The sequence below is a fragment of the Amblyomma americanum genome, chromosome 6, assembly GCF_052857255.1.
Source record: "Amblyomma americanum isolate KBUSLIRL-KWMA chromosome 6, ASM5285725v1, whole genome shotgun sequence".
In the NCBI taxonomy this organism is placed as follows: domain Eukaryota; kingdom Metazoa; phylum Arthropoda; class Arachnida; order Ixodida; family Ixodidae; genus Amblyomma; species Amblyomma americanum.
Genome location: NC_135502.1, coordinates 94,442,698 through 94,461,978, shown reverse-complemented (window position 1 = coordinate 94,461,978; position 19,281 = coordinate 94,442,698). Strand labels below are relative to the sequence as shown.

The 19,281-nt window shown below is 45.7% G+C and overlaps 1 protein-coding gene across 1 annotated transcript; it reads left to right on the top strand.

Moving 5' to 3' along the window:
• Nucleotides 1-16,137: 16,137 nt before the first annotated feature.
• On the top strand, nucleotides 16,138-18,957 carry LOC144095385 (uncharacterized). The gene is made up of 5 exons (XM_077629142.1): nucleotides 16,138-16,313; nucleotides 17,404-17,577; nucleotides 17,642-17,828; nucleotides 18,260-18,502; nucleotides 18,782-18,957. Exons 1-5 carry the CDS (start codon nucleotides 16,143-16,145, stop codon nucleotides 18,955-18,957), a joined length of 951 nt encoding a protein of 316 aa, XP_077485268.1. The 5' UTR covers nucleotides 16,138-16,142.
• Nucleotides 18,958-19,281: the final 324 nt, after the last annotated feature.

Sequence of the window (19,281 nt, the reverse complement as noted above, 5' to 3'; positions counted from 1 at the left end):
GCCGGATACAGCACAGCACTTCTCTCTAATCATTGGTCGCACGTGGACGGAGCTGCCTAATATCGCTTATGTCAAGGTAGACGACACCTTCAAGATCATGGACAAGAGAGACGATACATTCGGGCATCTCGAACCCTTCACCCAAAAACAAGCCTTAAAAATCACTATAAAGAACGACGTAGCCCTCGAGCCACGTTCAGTGAATTTCATCATGGCAAGTGTAGACCTTGAAGGCGAGACTGACGTCCTGTACCAGCGAAAGGGTACGATGACTGGAAGCGTGTTTCATGTTGCCAGCAAGCAGCTCAGTGTACCTGTGGCAAACACTTCCAACTGCGAGAAGCTTCTGAAGAAAGGGATGAGCCTTGGTCGAGTAGAAGAAGTAAATATAGACACGGCTAAGCTCAGTACAACAAGCGAAACAACGGAAGTGAAAACGGCAACTGCGGATCCGATTCACGAGAAGGATGTTGCAACAGGCAACGACGTGACGACGAAGGAACGACAAGACCTACTCAAACTCCTCAACCAACACCGCGAGTGCTTCGCAACGAATATTGAGGAGCTAGGCTGCACCAACCTCATTGAAATGGACATTGTCCTGAAGGAAGGAAGTATGCCGGTTTCTTCTAGACCCTACCGAACAAGCAAAGAAGAGCGTGAAACTATACAGAAAATTGTCAGCGAGTGGAAGGACGCAGGAATTGTGACGGAGTCACGGTCACCTTACGCAAGCCCTGTACTTCTCGTGCGCAAGAAAAACGGCGAACCGAGACTTGTAGTCGATTATCGGAAGCTGAATGCACAGACAGTCAAGGACAAGTACCCCTTGCCACTAATTGATGACGCTGTCGAGCAGCTCGCAGGAAGCAGGCTCTTCACAACGCTTGACCTTGCGCACGGCTTTCTTCAGATCCCTTTGAAGGAATCTGCGAAAGAGAAGACCACCTTTGTGACCCCAGACGGAACATGGAAGTTTGAAAGACTCATTTTTGGACTTTCGAATGGACCAACAGAGTTCCAGCGCCTTATGAACACAGCTCTGGGAAATCTCCGCAATACTATAGCAGTATGCTACTTGGATGACATCCTTGTACCTGCGAAAAATTTTGAAGAGATGCTAGAAAGGCTGACGAAAGTGTTCCGAGCTCTCCGCGACGCAGGACTGACACTCCGACTTTCAAAGTGTAGATTCGCAGATCACCGAGTCGAGTACCTTGGCTTCGTCATCGGTGAAGGTGGCGTGAGACCGGGAACTGACAAAGTAAGGGCAATCGATGAGTTCTCAGTGCCGAAAGACCTTCATGAAGTCAAGAGGTTTCTCGGGCTCACCAGCTTCTTCAGACGCTTTGTCCCGCGTTACGCAGCGCTGAGCGAACCGCTGAGTCGGTTAACTCGAAAAGGCGAGGCATTTCACTGGGACCAGGATCAGGAGGACGCATTTCAGGCCCTGAAGAGCGCATTGACATCACATCCTGTGCTGCAGCTCTACAATCCGAAGGCGAGAACAGAGGTGCACACCGACGCCTGTGCTAACGGGTTGGCGGGCATTCTTCTGCAAGCGGACGAGAATGACGTCCTACACCCCGTCTACTACATCAGCAAAAAGACCAGCCCAGCTGAGAGGTTCTACCATTCGAGTAAGTTGGAGCTGCTAGCAATAGTGTGGACCATCGAGAGATTGAGACCGTTCTTGATTGGAATCGAGTTCACCCTTGTGACTGACTGTCAGGCTCTCGTCTACCTGAATGCCACAAAGACGCTCAAGTCACAGATAGCCAGATGGTTTTACATGCTTCAAGAGTATACCTTCGACATACGCCATCGACCAGGTTCGAAGATGGAGCACGTTGACGCAATGAGTCGCGCTGCAGTTGAAGACCCAAGCGATCCGTGGGATAACGTCATCGCCGACAAACTGGACATGTGGATGACAATCAGTTTGCACGACCAAGCTTTGATAATTCAAAGGTCAGACAAAGAAATTCGTCGGATAGCTACAACTCTAGAGAAAAAGTCATGCGATCGAACTGCAGAAGAACGCGCCTTGGCACAGAACTTCGTGCTGAAGGAGGGACGACTGTTTCGCGAAACAGAGGCAAACGGCAAGAAAAAGTTGCTATACGTTATGCCTAATTCCATGCGAAAAAGCCTTTGTGTTAAATTTCACGACTTGGAAGGTCACTTCGGGCTTGATCGCACAATCGCAAAGATCAGCGAAACATACTGGTTCCCAGGGATGCGCAGGTACGTCCGTGAGCACATCAGACGGTGTTTTGAGTGCCTGATCTGCAAGGTGCCAAGTGGCAAGGAAAAGGGACTCCTGCACCCCATCCCTCCTGGGCGGCGACCGTTCGAGACCATTCATGCAGATCACCTGGGCCCATTTGTGAGAAGCAAAAAGGGAAACAAGTACATCCTTGTCGTCATCGACAACCTGACAAAGTACGTGAGGCTCTTCCCTTCACGAGACACATCGGCAAAAAGTGTGATAAAGTCTTGTGAGGACTTCACCTTTAGTCACGGTCTGCCGGAAAGGATAATAACCGACCGAGGAACGTGCTTCACATCAAAGGCATTTGAGGAATTCTGCAAAGCCAGGGGTATCCAGCACGTGCTGAACTCAACGAGACACCCTCGCGCGAACGGTCAAGTTGAGAGGGTCAACCGAACCCTTGTTCCGACCATCATGACCACCGTGGACGGAAACGACCAGCGAGAATGGGACATTGGATTAAAGGGTGTCGAAGCTTTCCTCAACACGTCCTACAAAAAGAGTACCGGAAGGACTCCGTTCGAGGTGCTTTATGGCTACAACCCGAAATTTCATGACGGAGCGTTGCGTGAGATTGCAGAGACAGAAGACAATGTCGGCTGGACGAATCCAGAACAACTTCAAGCTGAAGTGCGAACGCGTATACTGGATTCTCAGGCAAAGTACAAGAAAAGGTTCGACATGCGTCACTGCAGTGGAGACACGCTCAAGGCTGGCGATGTAGTCGTCATGCGATGTGCGCCTGAGCACACCGGCGAGCCAACAAAGACGCAGCCTCGCTACAAAGGGCCGCTGGTTGTCACCGAAGTTAAACCAAACGACACGTATGGAGTCGCAGCACTGAAGGGGACACGAAGCAGGTACTACGCAACAACGGCTCACATCAGTTCGCTAAAAACATGGTCCACGTCGAACAAAGACGTTGAAGACTTTGAGGAGCCTTCGGACGAAAGCGAGGGCGCTTCTGATGCCAGAATGGCCGAATGTTAGCGGACCTTCCGATGCGCGGCGAGCGCGCGCAGCGGAAAAAGCGCAGTTGTCCGGCAACCCTGGGCGAGCAGGCGGCTAGCAACCCCGGGGAGGAAGACAAGAGACGCAAGATGGACGCTGGACCGTACGCACCCGTGTAATCGCTCTAAACGTAACCTTGTTAATAAACAGTTTGAAAAAGTAATAAGGCATCCTGCCGTTAATTTGCGCCCCAACACAAAGATAGCCTACAATATGATGCCAATGGTCCGACCATATTTCACTCACGTTTTGCATGTTATATCAGGGTATTTCGTCGAACTTTGGCTGTGCTTGTTAAAGATCGCGGAGCAGATTCCAATCATACTTGGCTTCCATGAACTATGCATTTTAGAGTTGTTACGGTTTTTGCTTTTGACAAATGGGGGCGTATTCCTCCGATGTGCGATTGACGTCACTTTGCATATTTAGCGTAGCGTTAGCATGTGCTCACCTTGCATTGTAAGAGACTTGCAAGTTGTGTCAATCCGTGCACGGCTCTCTTTTTTCTGCGTGAACTGTCGATGCTCCTTGATTATTCTGGCTTTCAGTTATTCCCACATTTTATTAAAGAGTCAAAACCATGTGGCAGCAAATTTTTTCATGTTTGTTTGTTGGATTGTTTTCTTCTTCATCGCTGATATTGCACGACGTTATAAAATGTTTAGGGAAGAGAGGTTTATCATGTGTATGTGCGTACACACGATACAACGTTGCGCCGAAAGATTCAACAGTAATTTTGGGAAGGAATTGCCGAGCTTTTTAGGCCTTATATGACAGACAAACGCACGTAGCTCATTCAGTATCTTCTGGTTTGTCTTAAGATAGCATGCGCTGCCAAATATAATTCGTTATGAAAGAGAAGACTCAGTATTCATTCCACTCCAAGTGGAGTACAAAACCGCAGCCGGAACGAATGGAGGGGGAGAAATCTTTATTTTTCTCTGCAGTTTTGGGAGCATCTTGAGCGACGTTGTCTCCATGGCTGCATCCCCAGGAGTCTTCTGTGTCGAGCTTGTCCACTTTTAATCAATGGCCGGTTGCCCTCAGTCTCGGGCTCCGCCAGCCACTGCCGCCTGTTGAGTTCGCTGTACCAGACACTGTTGGTCTTCACAGGGGTCGCTGAACAGCAGAGTATCCCATTGCTCCGCACTCAGGTTTTGTATTTCGGGGACCACGTAGATGTTTTGACAGGTGCAGCAAAGTGGCTTGCCAGATAGCAGAGCAGCGTTGCAGTACTCCCTCACGAGCCTCAGCGTATGAGGAGTGCAAAAACATAGGCGCAGAAGAAACACTTCAACAAGTATTTTGTTGAATGTGTGGTTGCGTGAACAATGTGGCGGTTGGTGCAACCTGCGTTTCAAGTTCGCAACGGTCGTGGAGCCAGGCTTCTACGGGGTACCTTTTCTCGTTTAATGCTGGTCGCAAAAATATTTGTTTTGTGGTGCCGGCGGTGCCTCGCTGAGGTTCGTCCAAGTTCTGCTCGGCCAGTATTTCTCCCTCGGTGTGCGCTCAAGCCGCTGGGTTGGTCCATCGGATCACTCCGGGTTAATTTTCGACCACCTGGCGTTTCTTCACGTACAGTCGCCTGCTCTCTTAACAGGAATCACGGACAGGCTGACTCAGACAGACTCCAGCGCCACGAAGAGTTAGGCGCTGGGTGCGAGATAATGCTCTGTTTGTTTTCGGCGACTGTAAATAGGTGGCGCGCAGTTAGATTGTACTGCTTTTTACGCCGGTATTCAATTGCCGCGTAGCAAAATCCTCAAGGGGACGTTTTCCCGAGTTTCGCTCGCGGTTGAGGCTAGCGCGACCAGGGAGTGCTTTGCTGTTTTCTTATCGCGTGAACCCGATATTGCGCGCGAAGTTACCGCAGCTTGCGCGCCTTTCTTGTTTGGTCCTAAGACTGCCGATCTAGCAGACCAAATGCTATGAATAGTGCTAGGAACTCAAGGTCGGGTGGCATACCGGACTGGTTTGGCAATAATCGGTATGAAATAGGTAAATTTCAATTAGATTCATTCGTCGTTTTTTACTGGGCCGCTCTCTGCTCTAATAATGAGATGGAGAATTTGATGTTAACTCAATAACGATGATAATCCCGCGTCGAGTTGAGGACACATCGGCACCAGCTATCCGACTCGTTTTATTAATTCCTAGAGTGTTCTTGGTTTCAGTATATATATATATATATATATATATATATATATATATATATATATATATATATATATATATATATATATATATATATATATATATATATATATATATATATATATATATATATATATATATATATATATACCTTCTTCAACTCATAGATGTGGCCGAGATATGGTCTCATTAGTGCCTTGTTCAATTGGTTGCATCGTGTCACGTGCCTTTTTTTTCAACGTAACAAGTGGACATTTAGCTGCAATGAAGGTGTTCCAACACGCTCGCGAAGTTCTTTTTGTGTGTATGTTCAGTGCTGTCCAGATTAAAAATGGAATGGCAGAAAGGCTGCTTTCAAGCTGTGTGCTAGTACGCAATAAAACGTGAATCTCATTTCCTGACCGGGGTGCCTTGTCTTAAATGCTTTGAGTACGAGGTTGGTGAGACTGAAGCGGGAAACGTGGTATCACGGTTTCGCTTGGTAAAGTGTTTTTTATTGTTCATATGTTCTGGTTCAGCCGGCAATCGTGCGAGAGTAGTGCTGTGGTGTGAAACTACTAGACGGGGAATTGACGGGCCGGTACGTGCCTCTCCCTACAGTTTAGAAATGCCCGTATTTTGTGGGTTCTCATATTTTTCTGGTTCCGAAACTATGAGGTTCAAACTTAATGAAATACGTCAATTGTGAATGCAATTACACTATATTTGACAGAGATTCCTTTATCATTATCCGGAAGCTCCAAAGCAGCGCGGACAAAGAAGGAACAGACATGGACGAGCGCTTTCGAAAAATGCCAGGCGTGCATCAACTAGCCCGATTCGCCACTCTTCTGAGCTTCCATAATGTGTGTTACGTCTTGTCAAATCTGATTCGCAAAAAAAATAGTCTTTAAATAAAATTTTCACAAGAGTTACTAATATACTTGACTCCAAAAAGGAAAACATCTTAAAGAAACTTTAGAATATAAAAAAAAACTTTCGAATTTGACAGTAAACACCTCGGGAAAAAAATTAACTCTTACATCCTTTCAGCTAGAAAACTATCAGCTTAGACTGTACATCACCCTTGTTAATGCGATAGCCTTAAGGACCCCATTGGCAAGAAAATCCGGCGTTGGCGTTGTCAGCGTTATGAGCAAAATACCACGGGCATCCATTAGACAGGTGATCCCAAGTCAACCTAGGAAGCAGGTGGGCCACCTAGGTCACGTGACCTTGTGGCGTCATCACAATCTGCCTACGGTACAATGAGCTAAATGTCCACCGTGGCAGGTGGCAGTTAAATTAATGATTCGCCGCCGGGAAGAGCGACCTGGATCGATAAAATTCTACCATTGGAAGCACCTGCCATCCCACGCTACTGGTGCACCGCTTACCAACTGCGCCACAGCGCCAGGAGTGGTATGCGGACTCCAGGGTATCTGCGAACCTTAAGTAGAGAAAGACGAATTCTGCATATATGGGAACACGTTAGCTATCGCGTCATAGCCTTAAAGAGGACCGCAGGTCGCGGTAGGACGGCAAATGCCTTCACGAAGTTAGCGCACATCAGAAGGGGTGCCAGAAAGGGGGCCATACGTTGAACCATCCAGAGGTAGAATTTGCGGCGGCGTGACATCGGTTACAGAAGCGCCGTTGCGAGCGGCGACTGCGTTCATAAAGCGAGCAGGCGGGCTTATGCTCACTCACACCGATACCCCCTTTCAAACATCAAGTGCAACGCTGTAAAGGCTACGGAAGTAGTCTGCAAAAAAAAAAAACAGAGCGGTGTATCACTCCGCGCTGTTCTATGACCATGTGCTCTAATGCGTCGCTCCGGAGAATTGACATTCAACTGGGGGTGCTTGGGTTCAAATCCTGCATGGTGGAACTTTTATTTAGCACATTTTTTCATCGCAAGTTGCATTTCGCGTGACTTGGAATGAGAAATCTCGTTTGGTTCAGAGTCGCATGAATATTATGCCACGTTCTGAAATAAACTGCATGCATCTGTTCATTTGATGCATACCGCGTTAATGCGAGCTGTCCCAAATCCGTTGTCAGTGAGCTCGCACCGGCTTTTGGTCAGCAGTGGCGGTTTTCTTCCAGATTCTGCAGAATTGTGACTATACTTTTTAGATGCAAGCGAGAGATTTGCGTGAAAAGATGGCGTTCGTTCATCGTGCTTAATTAATTAAATTAGCACAGTGCTGAGTGCTCCGCCGTGGCCGGATTAACAAGTGGCCGTCTGCAACCTTCAATTTCAGCGTTGCCAAGGAACCCACTCCTTGTTGGGCCTTTCTTAAGGTACCTGACATGCTATGAATTGTTCCGTGCAACCGGTTAGCGGCGGATCCAGTCTTCGGCAAAAGAGTCTGGGACCGACTTTGGCACTGTGCTGTAGAGTAGCCCAAAGGACTTGGCGAGAGCAATTATTTTTTACTGATCGTAAAGTTCAACCGGGAGATGTCTCTTAATGCGGAAAGCTGATTTATCATACAGGAGCGCAGAAAACATATTCTAACCTTCTTAATCGCCTATTTTCTGACTGTATATATGCAACATTCTTGTGCATATCTGCAATTCTTTTGTTTTTGTTAAGATATTTTTCGTTGCAAAGCAAAGCGCGTTTTCCTTTGTCATTGAAAAGAGAGCTCTTTAACTGGGCTATTATATGCGGTAAAAGAGCAGTACATTTATACTGATGGTCAAATTATTTATACACATAACACCCCAATATGGCCTGTTTTCCCGTAAGTGTTAAATTTAGAACATAGTCTTGATTCACACAGTGACAGAAAAGGTACTGCCTCAAGAGTTTAAGATTTGTTGTCTTGCACAAATGTATATGAATGTATATGACAGAGGCAAGTCAGCTTGTCTCAATTTCTCTGCTCTCCTAGAAGAGTAGAGACTGCGCAGGCAGGATTTACATGCAGTCAGGCGAAAAGAGCTCCGAGCAGCTGGAGCGCCAAGTAAGGATGCAGTATAGTTGCACAAGGCTATGAGGGAATATTTCGAAAGAGTAAACAATAAATGAGACAGGAAAATAAAGAATGTTGACCACGCAGTGTTTCCGAGAAATGGTTTATTCTGCAAACAGCCAGTTTCATGGATCACATTGCATACAGTGAGAACCAGACCAATGTCTGGACAGGGTTCAAAAAACAGTGCATTTTCAGTCAACAAAATCAAACTCCTGGGACGTGTACAGTCCGCGTCACCCTTGTGTAAAGCGCTCGAGCAGTGCGTACCTGGTAACAAAAAGTGAAATTACAGAGCAGCCCCCGATTTCTGGGCAAAGTGGTCGTGTCTACTTTTGTTTGCGGTTGCATCTGGCACTACTTCAGCGAAAGTGTTTCCTCTGGAACCCAGCCGCTGCATCAAGATCTGGATTTGTTTGCACGGTAGTGCACCACCCGAGCACTCTACACAAAGGTGACGCAGACTGTACTAACAAAGATATGACTCGAGAAGACGAATTCACACTGAACCGAGCAAGAGCCAGCTTGAAATCATTCACACCCCCCAAAATAACATACAACATTGGGTACCTCAACACTCTCACTGCAGCATTGCATAACATGTAGATTTGTTCTTATGAAAGTCGTACTGATTCGGAGTGATAACCTTTAGGCTGTCTAAAAATGCGGAAAGCCTCCTGTAGATAAAACGTTGGACAACTTTCGAAAAAACACTTAATAGAGATATTGGCCTATAGTTATTTAGGTAATCCTCTCCTCCTTCTTTAAGTATTACTGTCACTAGTGCAACCTTTAGTTGTTCAGGGAAACAGCCGTCACTCAGAATACAATTACAATTATGAGACAAGGGTGCTGCAAGAACATCAGCTACTACTTTTATTGGCAAGGCTTTAATACCACCTGGGCCAGCTGCACCGCAGCTTTTTAATGATTCAATAATCTCATTAATTTCAGCCTCATCAGAAGGTGATAAAAGTAATGAATATTCGACATTTCTTTTTATGTATGTTGTTCGTTTAGGTGATAACCCAGCATTTGTTTGCCTATTACTACCTGCGAGAAAATATTCATTAAACTTTTCACAGAGCTGTAGCCCTGATTTAATTTCGCCACCTAAGTTTGTCAGACGAAGCAGTAGCCATCCTTCGAGCATTTAAAAGTTCATTAAGAACCCTCCAGAACTTATGTGGCTGATCAATATTTTCAAATTTACTGTTCTCATAGGGATGTTTCGCTTTCTTGATCCGGGAGTTAATTTCCTTGCGGAATTTTTTAATCCTTGAATTTTGATTGGTCTTTTGTAATCCTAATCCTAAGGTAATCCTCAAAGACCTTGTTTCTTTGTCTTATTCTATGATAAATATCCGCATTCATCCACGGCTTTCGGGCTTTTTTAGATTTCTTTCAATAGCAGAAAAGAAAACTTTTATCATATATGTCCCTAATTTTACCGAAAAATGGTAGAAAACCTTTTCTGTGCGTCGCTTTCGCAAAACACGCCAGACCAATCTGTCTCAAGAGTAAGGATATTAAAAGTGGAGAACGTACTTTGATTAATTTTCAGGGCTTTATACCCTTGAGCAGTCAGCTGTCTTGAGACACGACCTTTTAATATAAAGAATAAAGGCAGATGGGGGTTGATGACTGCAGACAGAAGTGCACCGGAGGCGGTGTTTCCTCTCTCGTAATTTGCAAAGCAGATATAAATCATAGTTTCAGAAGTGCCAGGTATTCGCGTGGGACAAGTAATAGTATTTCTGAAGCCATGATAAATCAATGTTGATAAAAAGTCACTCTGAGCATTGCTGGCACTTGTGAATCAATATTGATGTCTCCAAATACAATATCCTTTCCATAAGTTTGGGATAATTCCAATAAAATTGTTTCTAAATATTCAATGAAACAGGGTATTTTCCCTGCCGGAGGTCTGTTGACAAGTACCACAACTGCATCGTTACATCTTAAGTTATTATTTCATAATCACTGTGAAGTGTAGAGAATTCCTGTAGCACTGCAGTGCATTCGAGCCCAATCCTAACATATGCAGAAACACCACCACCTTTCTTGTCATTTCTAAAAAAAACCAAAATGGCTATAACCGTCAAAAGTATCTACATAAAATTCATTAGCAAACCAGGTCTCCGTAAAACATAAAACATCGAATTTGAGGGTAAGCTCATAAAAAAAAAAGCTTCGAGCTCTTTGCCCTTATTCCTTACACTGCGACAATTGAGGGCAAATATAGAAAGCGATTTACGTGTCCATTTGTTGTATGAAATATACTGATTAAAGTATTTATAGTCTCACTTCGTTCCGTACATAGCCCGTACAATAAGCAGCTCTTGAGAAGCAATAAAAATAACAAGCAGATAAGGCCACACGTGAAGCTATTTCTAGCTTTCTGGCCCGTGCCCGTTTCCACTTGACAGCCGAGGCTTTGCCGTCATGCTATCGATATCGCTAACATTTGCGATACGCAAGATAGGTGTTGACTCGCTTCGACGTGCAAGGATCTTTCCATTGCTGGTCCAGACAAAATTCCAGCCCACTTCTTTCTTTCGTAAGATAGCAGCGCCTAACAGTTGCTTATTCTTTCGAGTCAGGTGCTCGTTCACGAACACGTCTTGGTGTTACCTGATAGGCAAAGTTAAGCGATTTTTCATTGCCTTAGCCAAAACAGCACTGCGTTTGAAGCGGCGTGTGAAACGAACAATTACATTCTTGTTCCTGGATTTTGCTTTTTGCCTAATTCTTTCACAGCTGCAACTTCATCGCAGTCATTCGGTCATAGCAATAGGCGCAGGGTTCATTGATTGGTCAACCGCTCGCAATCAACCTTTAGTTTAACTGCCAGGGCAGCAGGGTGGGTGCGTTGCCTATCCACTGTGCGGAACGCACTCAACATTAGAGACACAAGGCCGCGTCTAGTTGCCCGATACGCCAGTTTTCGCTCTGTAACCAGGTTCAGCAGGAGTTAAACCGCAGCTAATTTTGTCTGTTTTGCTGAATATGCAAAAGCGATTTTAATTTTTTGAAGCGAAATCTTCACTACACTAGGTGAAGGTAATTTCACCTTGCGTTGCCGGTTGACATTCAAGTTAGCCAGAGGTCGTGTGTGTATAGGTCTTACCATATGTGGTACACCATGGTATCGCACCATTTGACTTTTGACCTAACGATCCACCGGTAGAGGGCGGTAGAGTAGGCCGTGTCGTTCACTGGGTGACCAACGTCTCGCGATCAACCATTAACTGGCACCTACCGGCATGGCAGTGTGGCAAGAAGGCCGCCCTGCCTATCCAGTGTGCGAAACCCTTCACGTTTCTAGTGCTCGTCTGTGTCGGCGGTTGGTTGTCGCCCCCGTAGCTGTTCTTGGACGAGCGACTCTGTAGTCCACCTGGATGGGCCATCAAGCGCCCCTGAACCATGGCGGTTGAGTAAACAAGGCTTAATTTTTGTCCAATGTATTCAGGGAGAGAGAGATGGTTAACACCTTAATTGAAGCACCAAGTAATGTGTGCAGAGCTCCGTATATATCTCTCTCCTTAATGAGACTTTTCTTCTATGTGCGGAGAAGCCTTGGTGCAGCGAGGTCCACAAGAAAGCAGCCCCACATCCGGCGAAATCCATGCCGCCAATAGTAGAAAGCAAGATGTTATGGCCTTCTCCAAAAATCGTGACACTGGTATTTGAGGCAGTCTACTTTCCCGTACACTACCTTGCAGTATAGTGATTGATTAAAGATTTACCCTAAGTTTTAACTGCAGAGAGACACTGTCGCTGCGACGTACACCTGGGTGGTTCCTATAATTGCTAGTTAAGCCATCTGAGCTTCTCTTACGTTATTCCTCAGGCAGTTTGCCTACCTTGTAATGTTGCCTTCGCGGCCAGGATCGAATCCAGGAACACGTGGTCGCCAGGTTAGGGCTACTGCAGCAGAGAAATCCAGGCAATGAAGAGCGCTGAAAAAAGCGAGCCCGACACCTTGTCGAGCGGCTGCATGTCATAAATTGAAGGAATAGGTTAGGGGGAGATGGTGGAAAAATGTGTATTGTTCCATGTGGTGAGACGGGCATCAAGCTATAAACTATGCAGAGTATTTTATGAAACGGCATAGTTTTTCTTTATGTGGTCATTCAGCGGTGAAGGAGGAAGATGCGACTCTCCTCTGGCACACCCCCAGTACGTGCAGTTCTCGTGTCAGAGAGAACGATGGGATACCGGTATTACGATTTTGTCATGCTGTCACACGGAAACAGAACTGAACCGTAAACCGTAAACGAACTTCTATATTGCCCTAAAAAGGAACCGAGCCAAGCAACTTTTAAATTTTCGAACTTTAACCGAATTAATGGTAGAAACCTTTGCTCTTGGGTTTGGTCAAAGATCCGGAGGATGTTTACTTACTCAAACCGAACATTTGGATTTTGGCCAAAGACATTATTCTCCTGTAGATCGCCAATTGATGACAGCCATTGATGACAACTGAGTACCGTTTTGAACTTAGGGCACCAAATTATTCGGCATTGGTGATAACAGGCACAGAGCGAGATCTAATTCAAAATTAGGATGGCGATTTTGACGAAGGTCCGGAGCGTTCACGTACGCTTAACGCTACTTGTTTAGTTGTGTACGATTGCGATAAAGATACAAAGGAAGGAAAGCATGGTCACATTTGCTGCTTTCACGGTTGTCGCATCATATGAATACACGGGACAAAATATATAATTATACTTCACCGGATAATCCACTCTCTTTATTTTCCGTTTCATATGACCACCGCGAAATGCGTGCTGCTTGCAGCACTGATGTGCCGCGTAGTCGGACGGAAATCGATAAAGGAGCCAAAGCCATCACTTCACAACTTAAAGGGGTTGTGAAAAGAAAATGAAGCCGCCCGGTTGTAATTTACATTGATTCAATAAATATTGTACATGCCGATTCCAAAATATTTCAGCGCAATATTGAGTCTGCATTTAATAAAGCCCGTTGGAAATCGTTGCCTTTTTGCGCTCGTGAAACGACCATGCGACCCCGGCGGCTGACAGAAGTACTACCCAACTACGTCACATTAAGACGCTTAGAAACTGATACACCTTTCAGTTTCGTTTACCCCAAAATAATAGATTAGTATGAAAGTTAGAAAGCCAAAAAAAGTGTGACAATTATTTGCACACGGAACTTTACTCGGCAAAGAACGGCACGTGATCCTAGATCAGTCATTGACCTGGGATCAGTTTCGGTTTCGGTTACGCTTCTCCGTCCTCCGTGGGGTCTTTCGTTTACATGAACTCGATAGCGGGTGGTTCTGTCAGGGCATCGAGTTGAGAAAGGCCGGCCAAACTCGACGACTCTCCGTTTACATGCGCTCAATACGAGTGAGTCAACTCTCGTGGCGCGCCCTGCGAGGTGCGACTACACGAGTTGTCAACCGGCTCCCGCTTCTGTTCTCACCTCCAAAACAAATGTTTTCGGAAACCTAAGCGTGAATGATTGTGTATTTTGCGGAGGCGGTTGCTTGTCAACGCACCCTTCGGGTGGAGTGGAAGGGTCGAGTTCAGTCCGACACGACTCGCGGCGTTTTCACGATCCCAATAGCCGGTTTGTGACCAAACAACTCAATCCAACCCAGGCCTCCGGCTGCACGCTACAGTAGCTCGCTGCTCTTTGTGTCGTGGCAGTTCCATCCAGGCTGTGGTTTTCAGCGTGTTATCCGCGTTTCAGTGCACGCCATGCCAACTGTGTGCCTTGTGAGACAGTGCCGCACGACTTACCAGAATGGAAGCAATGTGAGATTTCACAAGTTGCCCGGAGACCCGCAGCGAAGAGCCCTGTGGCTTCGAGCCATTAACCGCGATATGGGCAGTCAGACCGGGTACGTGTGCTCCGAGCACTTTCTACCGGGTGACTACGAAACGAACCTGGATGTCCTTCGAAGCCTCGGTATGGATTTGAAGAATGCTCGCATCAAGCGAGACGCCGTACCGACGCAAAACCTCTCGCCCGGCGCACCGCCAAAAAAGCGAAGAAGGTCCGAGGTAAGTTCGCGAGACGAAAATGATGAACTTTATTACAGTTTGTTGTCCTTTCTTTCGGTTGCTAACAGCGTTTCCTTTTTTAGGAACTACCCGAACCGCAGGATGTGGAAGCAATTTTGACAGCCGAAGAGGCGCAAACTTCGCCTCAAATGGTTGACAGCTGCACACAGACCCCAAGAAACACCTTCACTGTTGCCTGCCAGACTGACGGCCGTGATGTGCGAACACGATGTAAGATTTTCCTTGCAGCAGTGGCGCGTTCGTGTTCTACCCACATTCCACAAGAATAAATTGGGTCGCAATAATTTTTTCGCGGTTTAGGAAGAGGGAAGGAGCACTGTTTGATGCATTCATTGTTCACTGGTACCACTGAATGCTTGACAAATTCTGGAGGAGGCATTCGTGTTGTCAGTTCCAATCTGGGGAAGTGATGGAATAATGTATAAAATTTTTTGGGCCTCCGAAGGAAGCCATCACGTATTTCACATGCAGGTAGTGATAGCATAACTGATACCAAGTTTGCCAGTCGCATGAGTATTAGTTGATAATGAGGAATCCATAACTGTGTGATATTAACATTGTATAAACAAACAGCTCTTGGCATTGCATGAGTTTCATTTTCTTCATTAACTTTCAGATACACAGGTGAACCTCCACATTTCCGTGAGAAAGGATATCCACGTGCAGACAGATGCCGGGCAGACCACCAGCGCACACTGTGAAGCTTGCACGAATACAAGCACAGCTCCAGCCTCCACAACGCAACCTGTTTCTTCTCCTATACCACCTCCTCCCTCCCAAACAGTCCCCTCACTACCAATTGATGGTCGAGCACCGTCTCCCATCTCATTCGCTCCACGACAGTCATCCAGCCCCATAGAATCCGAAGCCTCAGACTGTGAAGAGGAGCATAACACTCTGCAGAGCTCGGAGTTTTTCCCATCACTTAACGAGACCTTCTTGGGGTAATAATTATGACTTAATACGTACCCCTTTAGCATGTGCACTGAATGCCGTTCCATTATGATGGCGTGACTAAAAATCAAATCAGTCATTTAGTAGGTAGAAGAGCACATAAGGTTGTCCTCCCTTTTCTCGGGCAGGGGCAGGTATGAGTATCGTACTGTCTGCGCTCGCATAATTTCGTTGTGGTGGTGCACATGTCCTCTCTCCAGCTGGCCAACTTCGCACCCTATGAATATTCATAAAGCAGCTCTTGATCCATTGAAATGCTTTTGCAATATTCCATGGCACAAGCAGCTGCTCATGCAGCATCAATGAGACAAAAAAATTTGCAAGCTTTGCAAACCTGTCATAACATTAATTACAAGCAAAAAAATGCACAGAATGGAAAAATGCGCACTACAACACAGAAGGCGCAGTGTCGGTGTGGGCAACCATTACATTTACTGCTCTTTAATGCTGTTAAATTCTAGCTTTCAGTTATCTCGGCAGCATCACATGACTATTTAACCATTGCAACTCACTTTACTTTGTTTCAGACTTGACTCCAGCACTGAAGAAGTCCTTCCACAGGATGATAAAAAATTTATAATATTTGAAAGTTGCCTGAAAGAACTATTCCAAGTGTGCCGCAAGTGCTTTGCCGCTTGCAAAAGTGTAAGTCATGTGTCTGGGACTTGGCTTCAAATACAGACACTGTGTGCAAACCACCACGTCCTGACATGGTCAAGCCAACCGATGATCAATGGCAAGGCGGCGGGCAACGTGCTGATGTCAGCAGCTATGTTGTTCGCTGGCACCAGTCCCACCTCAGTGCTCCGGATGTTCAACTATGTGAACGTGCAGGTGTTCACGCCACGAACATTCTACAATTACCAACGAGGCTACCTGCTTCCTGCAATCGACAAGGTAGGAGAAAGGTTGTGCATTGTAAAATGAATTGCTGAACCAATATTTCACAATTAGTTACTTCAGTTCAAGCAGTAAGTCATCCAGTAAGTCATCATTTGGAGTCAAAACACTGAGAAACTTGATCACTCTACCTTGCTTATAATATCGAACAACCTCTCATGAGCTGATCCCCCTCTCGGGTGAAGACCCTGGGTCTGCCCATGTGCCTGTCAACATCAAAAACCCCTCTCGTTTTAAGACACAAGGTTCTATCTGTATGTGCTGATGTAATATCTGGTCTGTGAGGCATGTGTTCTGGAGGGTCCACATACTATCGCAATCAAAAGTTTATTGGACACGAGTACATGGGAAAAAAAATTGTGGCTCTGTTGCGTAATCCAGTCGCCTGAAATGTGTCACGGTATGTGGGGGCAAATATGCTCTATACCCTGGCAGCAATACCACGCAGCTTCCTCACAAGACAGAGCTGGAATAAATTTTTTTTTCGAGAACACGTGTCCCATAATATTTTGATCGTGAATTTACATAAAGGGTCCATGAAATGATTTTCTGACAGAATGACCCCAAAGCAGCTTCAATTTCCAAAAGACTCAGCAACAGCTATTCATTTTCGATCCACTGCACTCACTTTTGAAGAAAACAAGGGTAGAAAATTCCAGACGCCTTTTCTCCTCGACTCTCCAATGAATGGTGCGGCCCAAACCGTCATTACAGTGACAAGTCCTGAAGTCGACAGTGCACATCTAGAACATAGGTAGCACCAGACGAGCACAATAATCAAAATAAAAGAGCAACGCTGTTAGCAACATCTGCTGCAAAACAAGTGAAGCAATTAAAGTTCTTCACGCATGCGTACAGTACTGCCCAGAGATTTCTATATGTCCCATTTTATTCAACTATGTATAACACATTAATTGCTTTTGGTTGCGAATTGCAATGGTTCTTCACCCTCATATCTTAAATAAGGAAGAGTTCTGAAAAGAGGTTCTCAAAATCATTTCATGGTACCTGTCAAGAACAGAAGAAGCAGCGTAATAGTGTTCTGCATTTGATGTGATGTTTAAAAACTGCACCTTTGTCATACCAGATCTGGCAACAACAACAGGAGGAGTTGTTTCGCCAGTTGGAAGGCTGCACTGTGGACTTGGCTGGCGATGGACGCTGCGATTCGCCAGGATTTTGTGCAAAATTTTTAACTTACTCTTTGCACATTGCCCAGCTAAACAAAATTCTTCACTTCGAGCAAGTGCAAGTCGGGGAGGTAGGTCACAGCTTTTTAATAAAATGGCTCTGTGATGTAACTTAGCTTTTTTTCCCGACAAAAGTGTGCAGATGTACAATCAAGCACCTCCATGGAGAAGTTCGCCTTTGTGAAGAGCCTCAACATGGTGAAGGAGCGGGGGCTGAAGGTGGCGTCAGTGACAACTGACCGGCACGGCCAAGTCACCAAGTATATGCGGACGCAGGAGCCCACCATCCGACACTACTATGATTGTTGGCATATCTCAAAAGGTAGAACCGAATGAACCTACGCTTCGCAGATAAGACTGTTTCCTGCATCATGTTTTGTAGAATGTGGCGAAATTTTAGACTAAATTTCATTGTTCCAAGCAGACTTTACAACAAGAAAAGCGGGGCGGACAGCAAAATTGTAGTGAATATAGTGAAGCAGTGGGAGAGGTTCCTGAATTTGAAGAGGCAAGAAGATGGGGGAAGTTTTATCTGTTTGCTGTCCTTTTTGGCTGTGGTTTATGTCAATGACTATGAGGGAAAGGCCAGCCATGCATGCACAGGTTGCGGATGGGCACTGTGGTGTGAAACCGGATTCCTTGAGTTCTGCAGGCTAGAGGAGGGAAGGTGGGTGTTTCGGGGTGGAAGCTCAAGAGCCAGGTTAACATGTAATGACTGAAGGATTAATCTTCATTATTACACCTCCATTCCAGGCATCAAGAAGAAGCTGGCTGCCCATGCAAAACGAGCTGGATGCAGTGTGCTAAAAATATGGATTCAGCCAGCCAGTAATCACCTATATTGGTGTGCAGCCCTCAGCGATGGCAGTGCAGAGCTACTGACAGACATGTGGAAAAGCATGGAGCGGCACGCTGCAAATATACACACGGGACATCCAGGCCTTTACACGCATTGTGCACACGATGAACTTGGAGAAAGGGAATGGCTAGTTCCTGGTGAGTAATGTAACTATTTGAAAGCAAGATATGCTCTCTGCAAGGAACTGAATTTGTTTCCTAAATGTTCATTTGCTTTCCACATTAGAATCATGTTCTTGTGATGAAGTATGGCATGCGACATGCTTCGTGAAACAGCGAAGTTGCGGGCATCCAGCTAATTTTGAACCTTTCCCAAAGAATTATTTGTTGTTGTCATTGGAAGTTATGCCCGCCTAAAAAGATGGAGAAGGCTTTTTTCGGAGAAGGCTTTCCTGAGAAATTGATTTGTCAATGCAGGGACAACTGCACACAACAAGTTTGTAGAGGTTGTGAGCTCACCTCGTATCCTGAAAGACATCAGGCAACTGGCTCCCTGTACACACACCTTCAGCTTGGAGGCTTTCCACAGTGTACTGATAGGCTTTGCATCAAAGTCTGTATGCTTCTCACCTGAGGGCATGCGTGCAAGGTAAGTAGTGAATGATATTATGCGAAAATTTACATCTGATGACCCGCTCGAATTATTTGTCTGGTTTTTCAGAACACAACTGGCAATACTCCATTTCAATGAGAATGCCAGCAAAGGACAGGCCACCACAGCTGAAGGACTGTCCAGATGGAAAATAAAGCACCCAAAAGCAAGGAAGGGTACAGCCGTTGCTTGTCCCGTGAAAGCGGAGCCTACATATGGTAAGCAGTTTACTTAGCATTACAAAAACAATTTTTTGTAAACTCTTTAAGGTCCAAGACCTCAAAGGGATACAAAACAAAATGTGGGCTAAGAAAACAAAAACAGA

What these genes read in the sequence shown, in the direction of transcription:
- LOC144095385 (XM_077629142.1), top strand. Translation starts at nt 16,143, where the DNA reads ATGATCAATGGCAAGGCGGCGGGCAACGTGCTGATGTCAGCAGCTATG. An exon ending in TGCTTCCTGCAATCGACAAG is followed by an intron (nt 16,314 to 17,403) that starts GTAGGAGAAAGG and finishes TTGTCATACCAG; the next exon opens with ATCTGGCAACAACAACAGGA. An exon ending in AGCAAGTGCAAGTCGGGGAG is followed by an intron (nt 17,578 to 17,641) that starts GTAGGTCACAGC and finishes TCCCGACAAAAG; the next exon opens with TGTGCAGATGTACAATCAAG.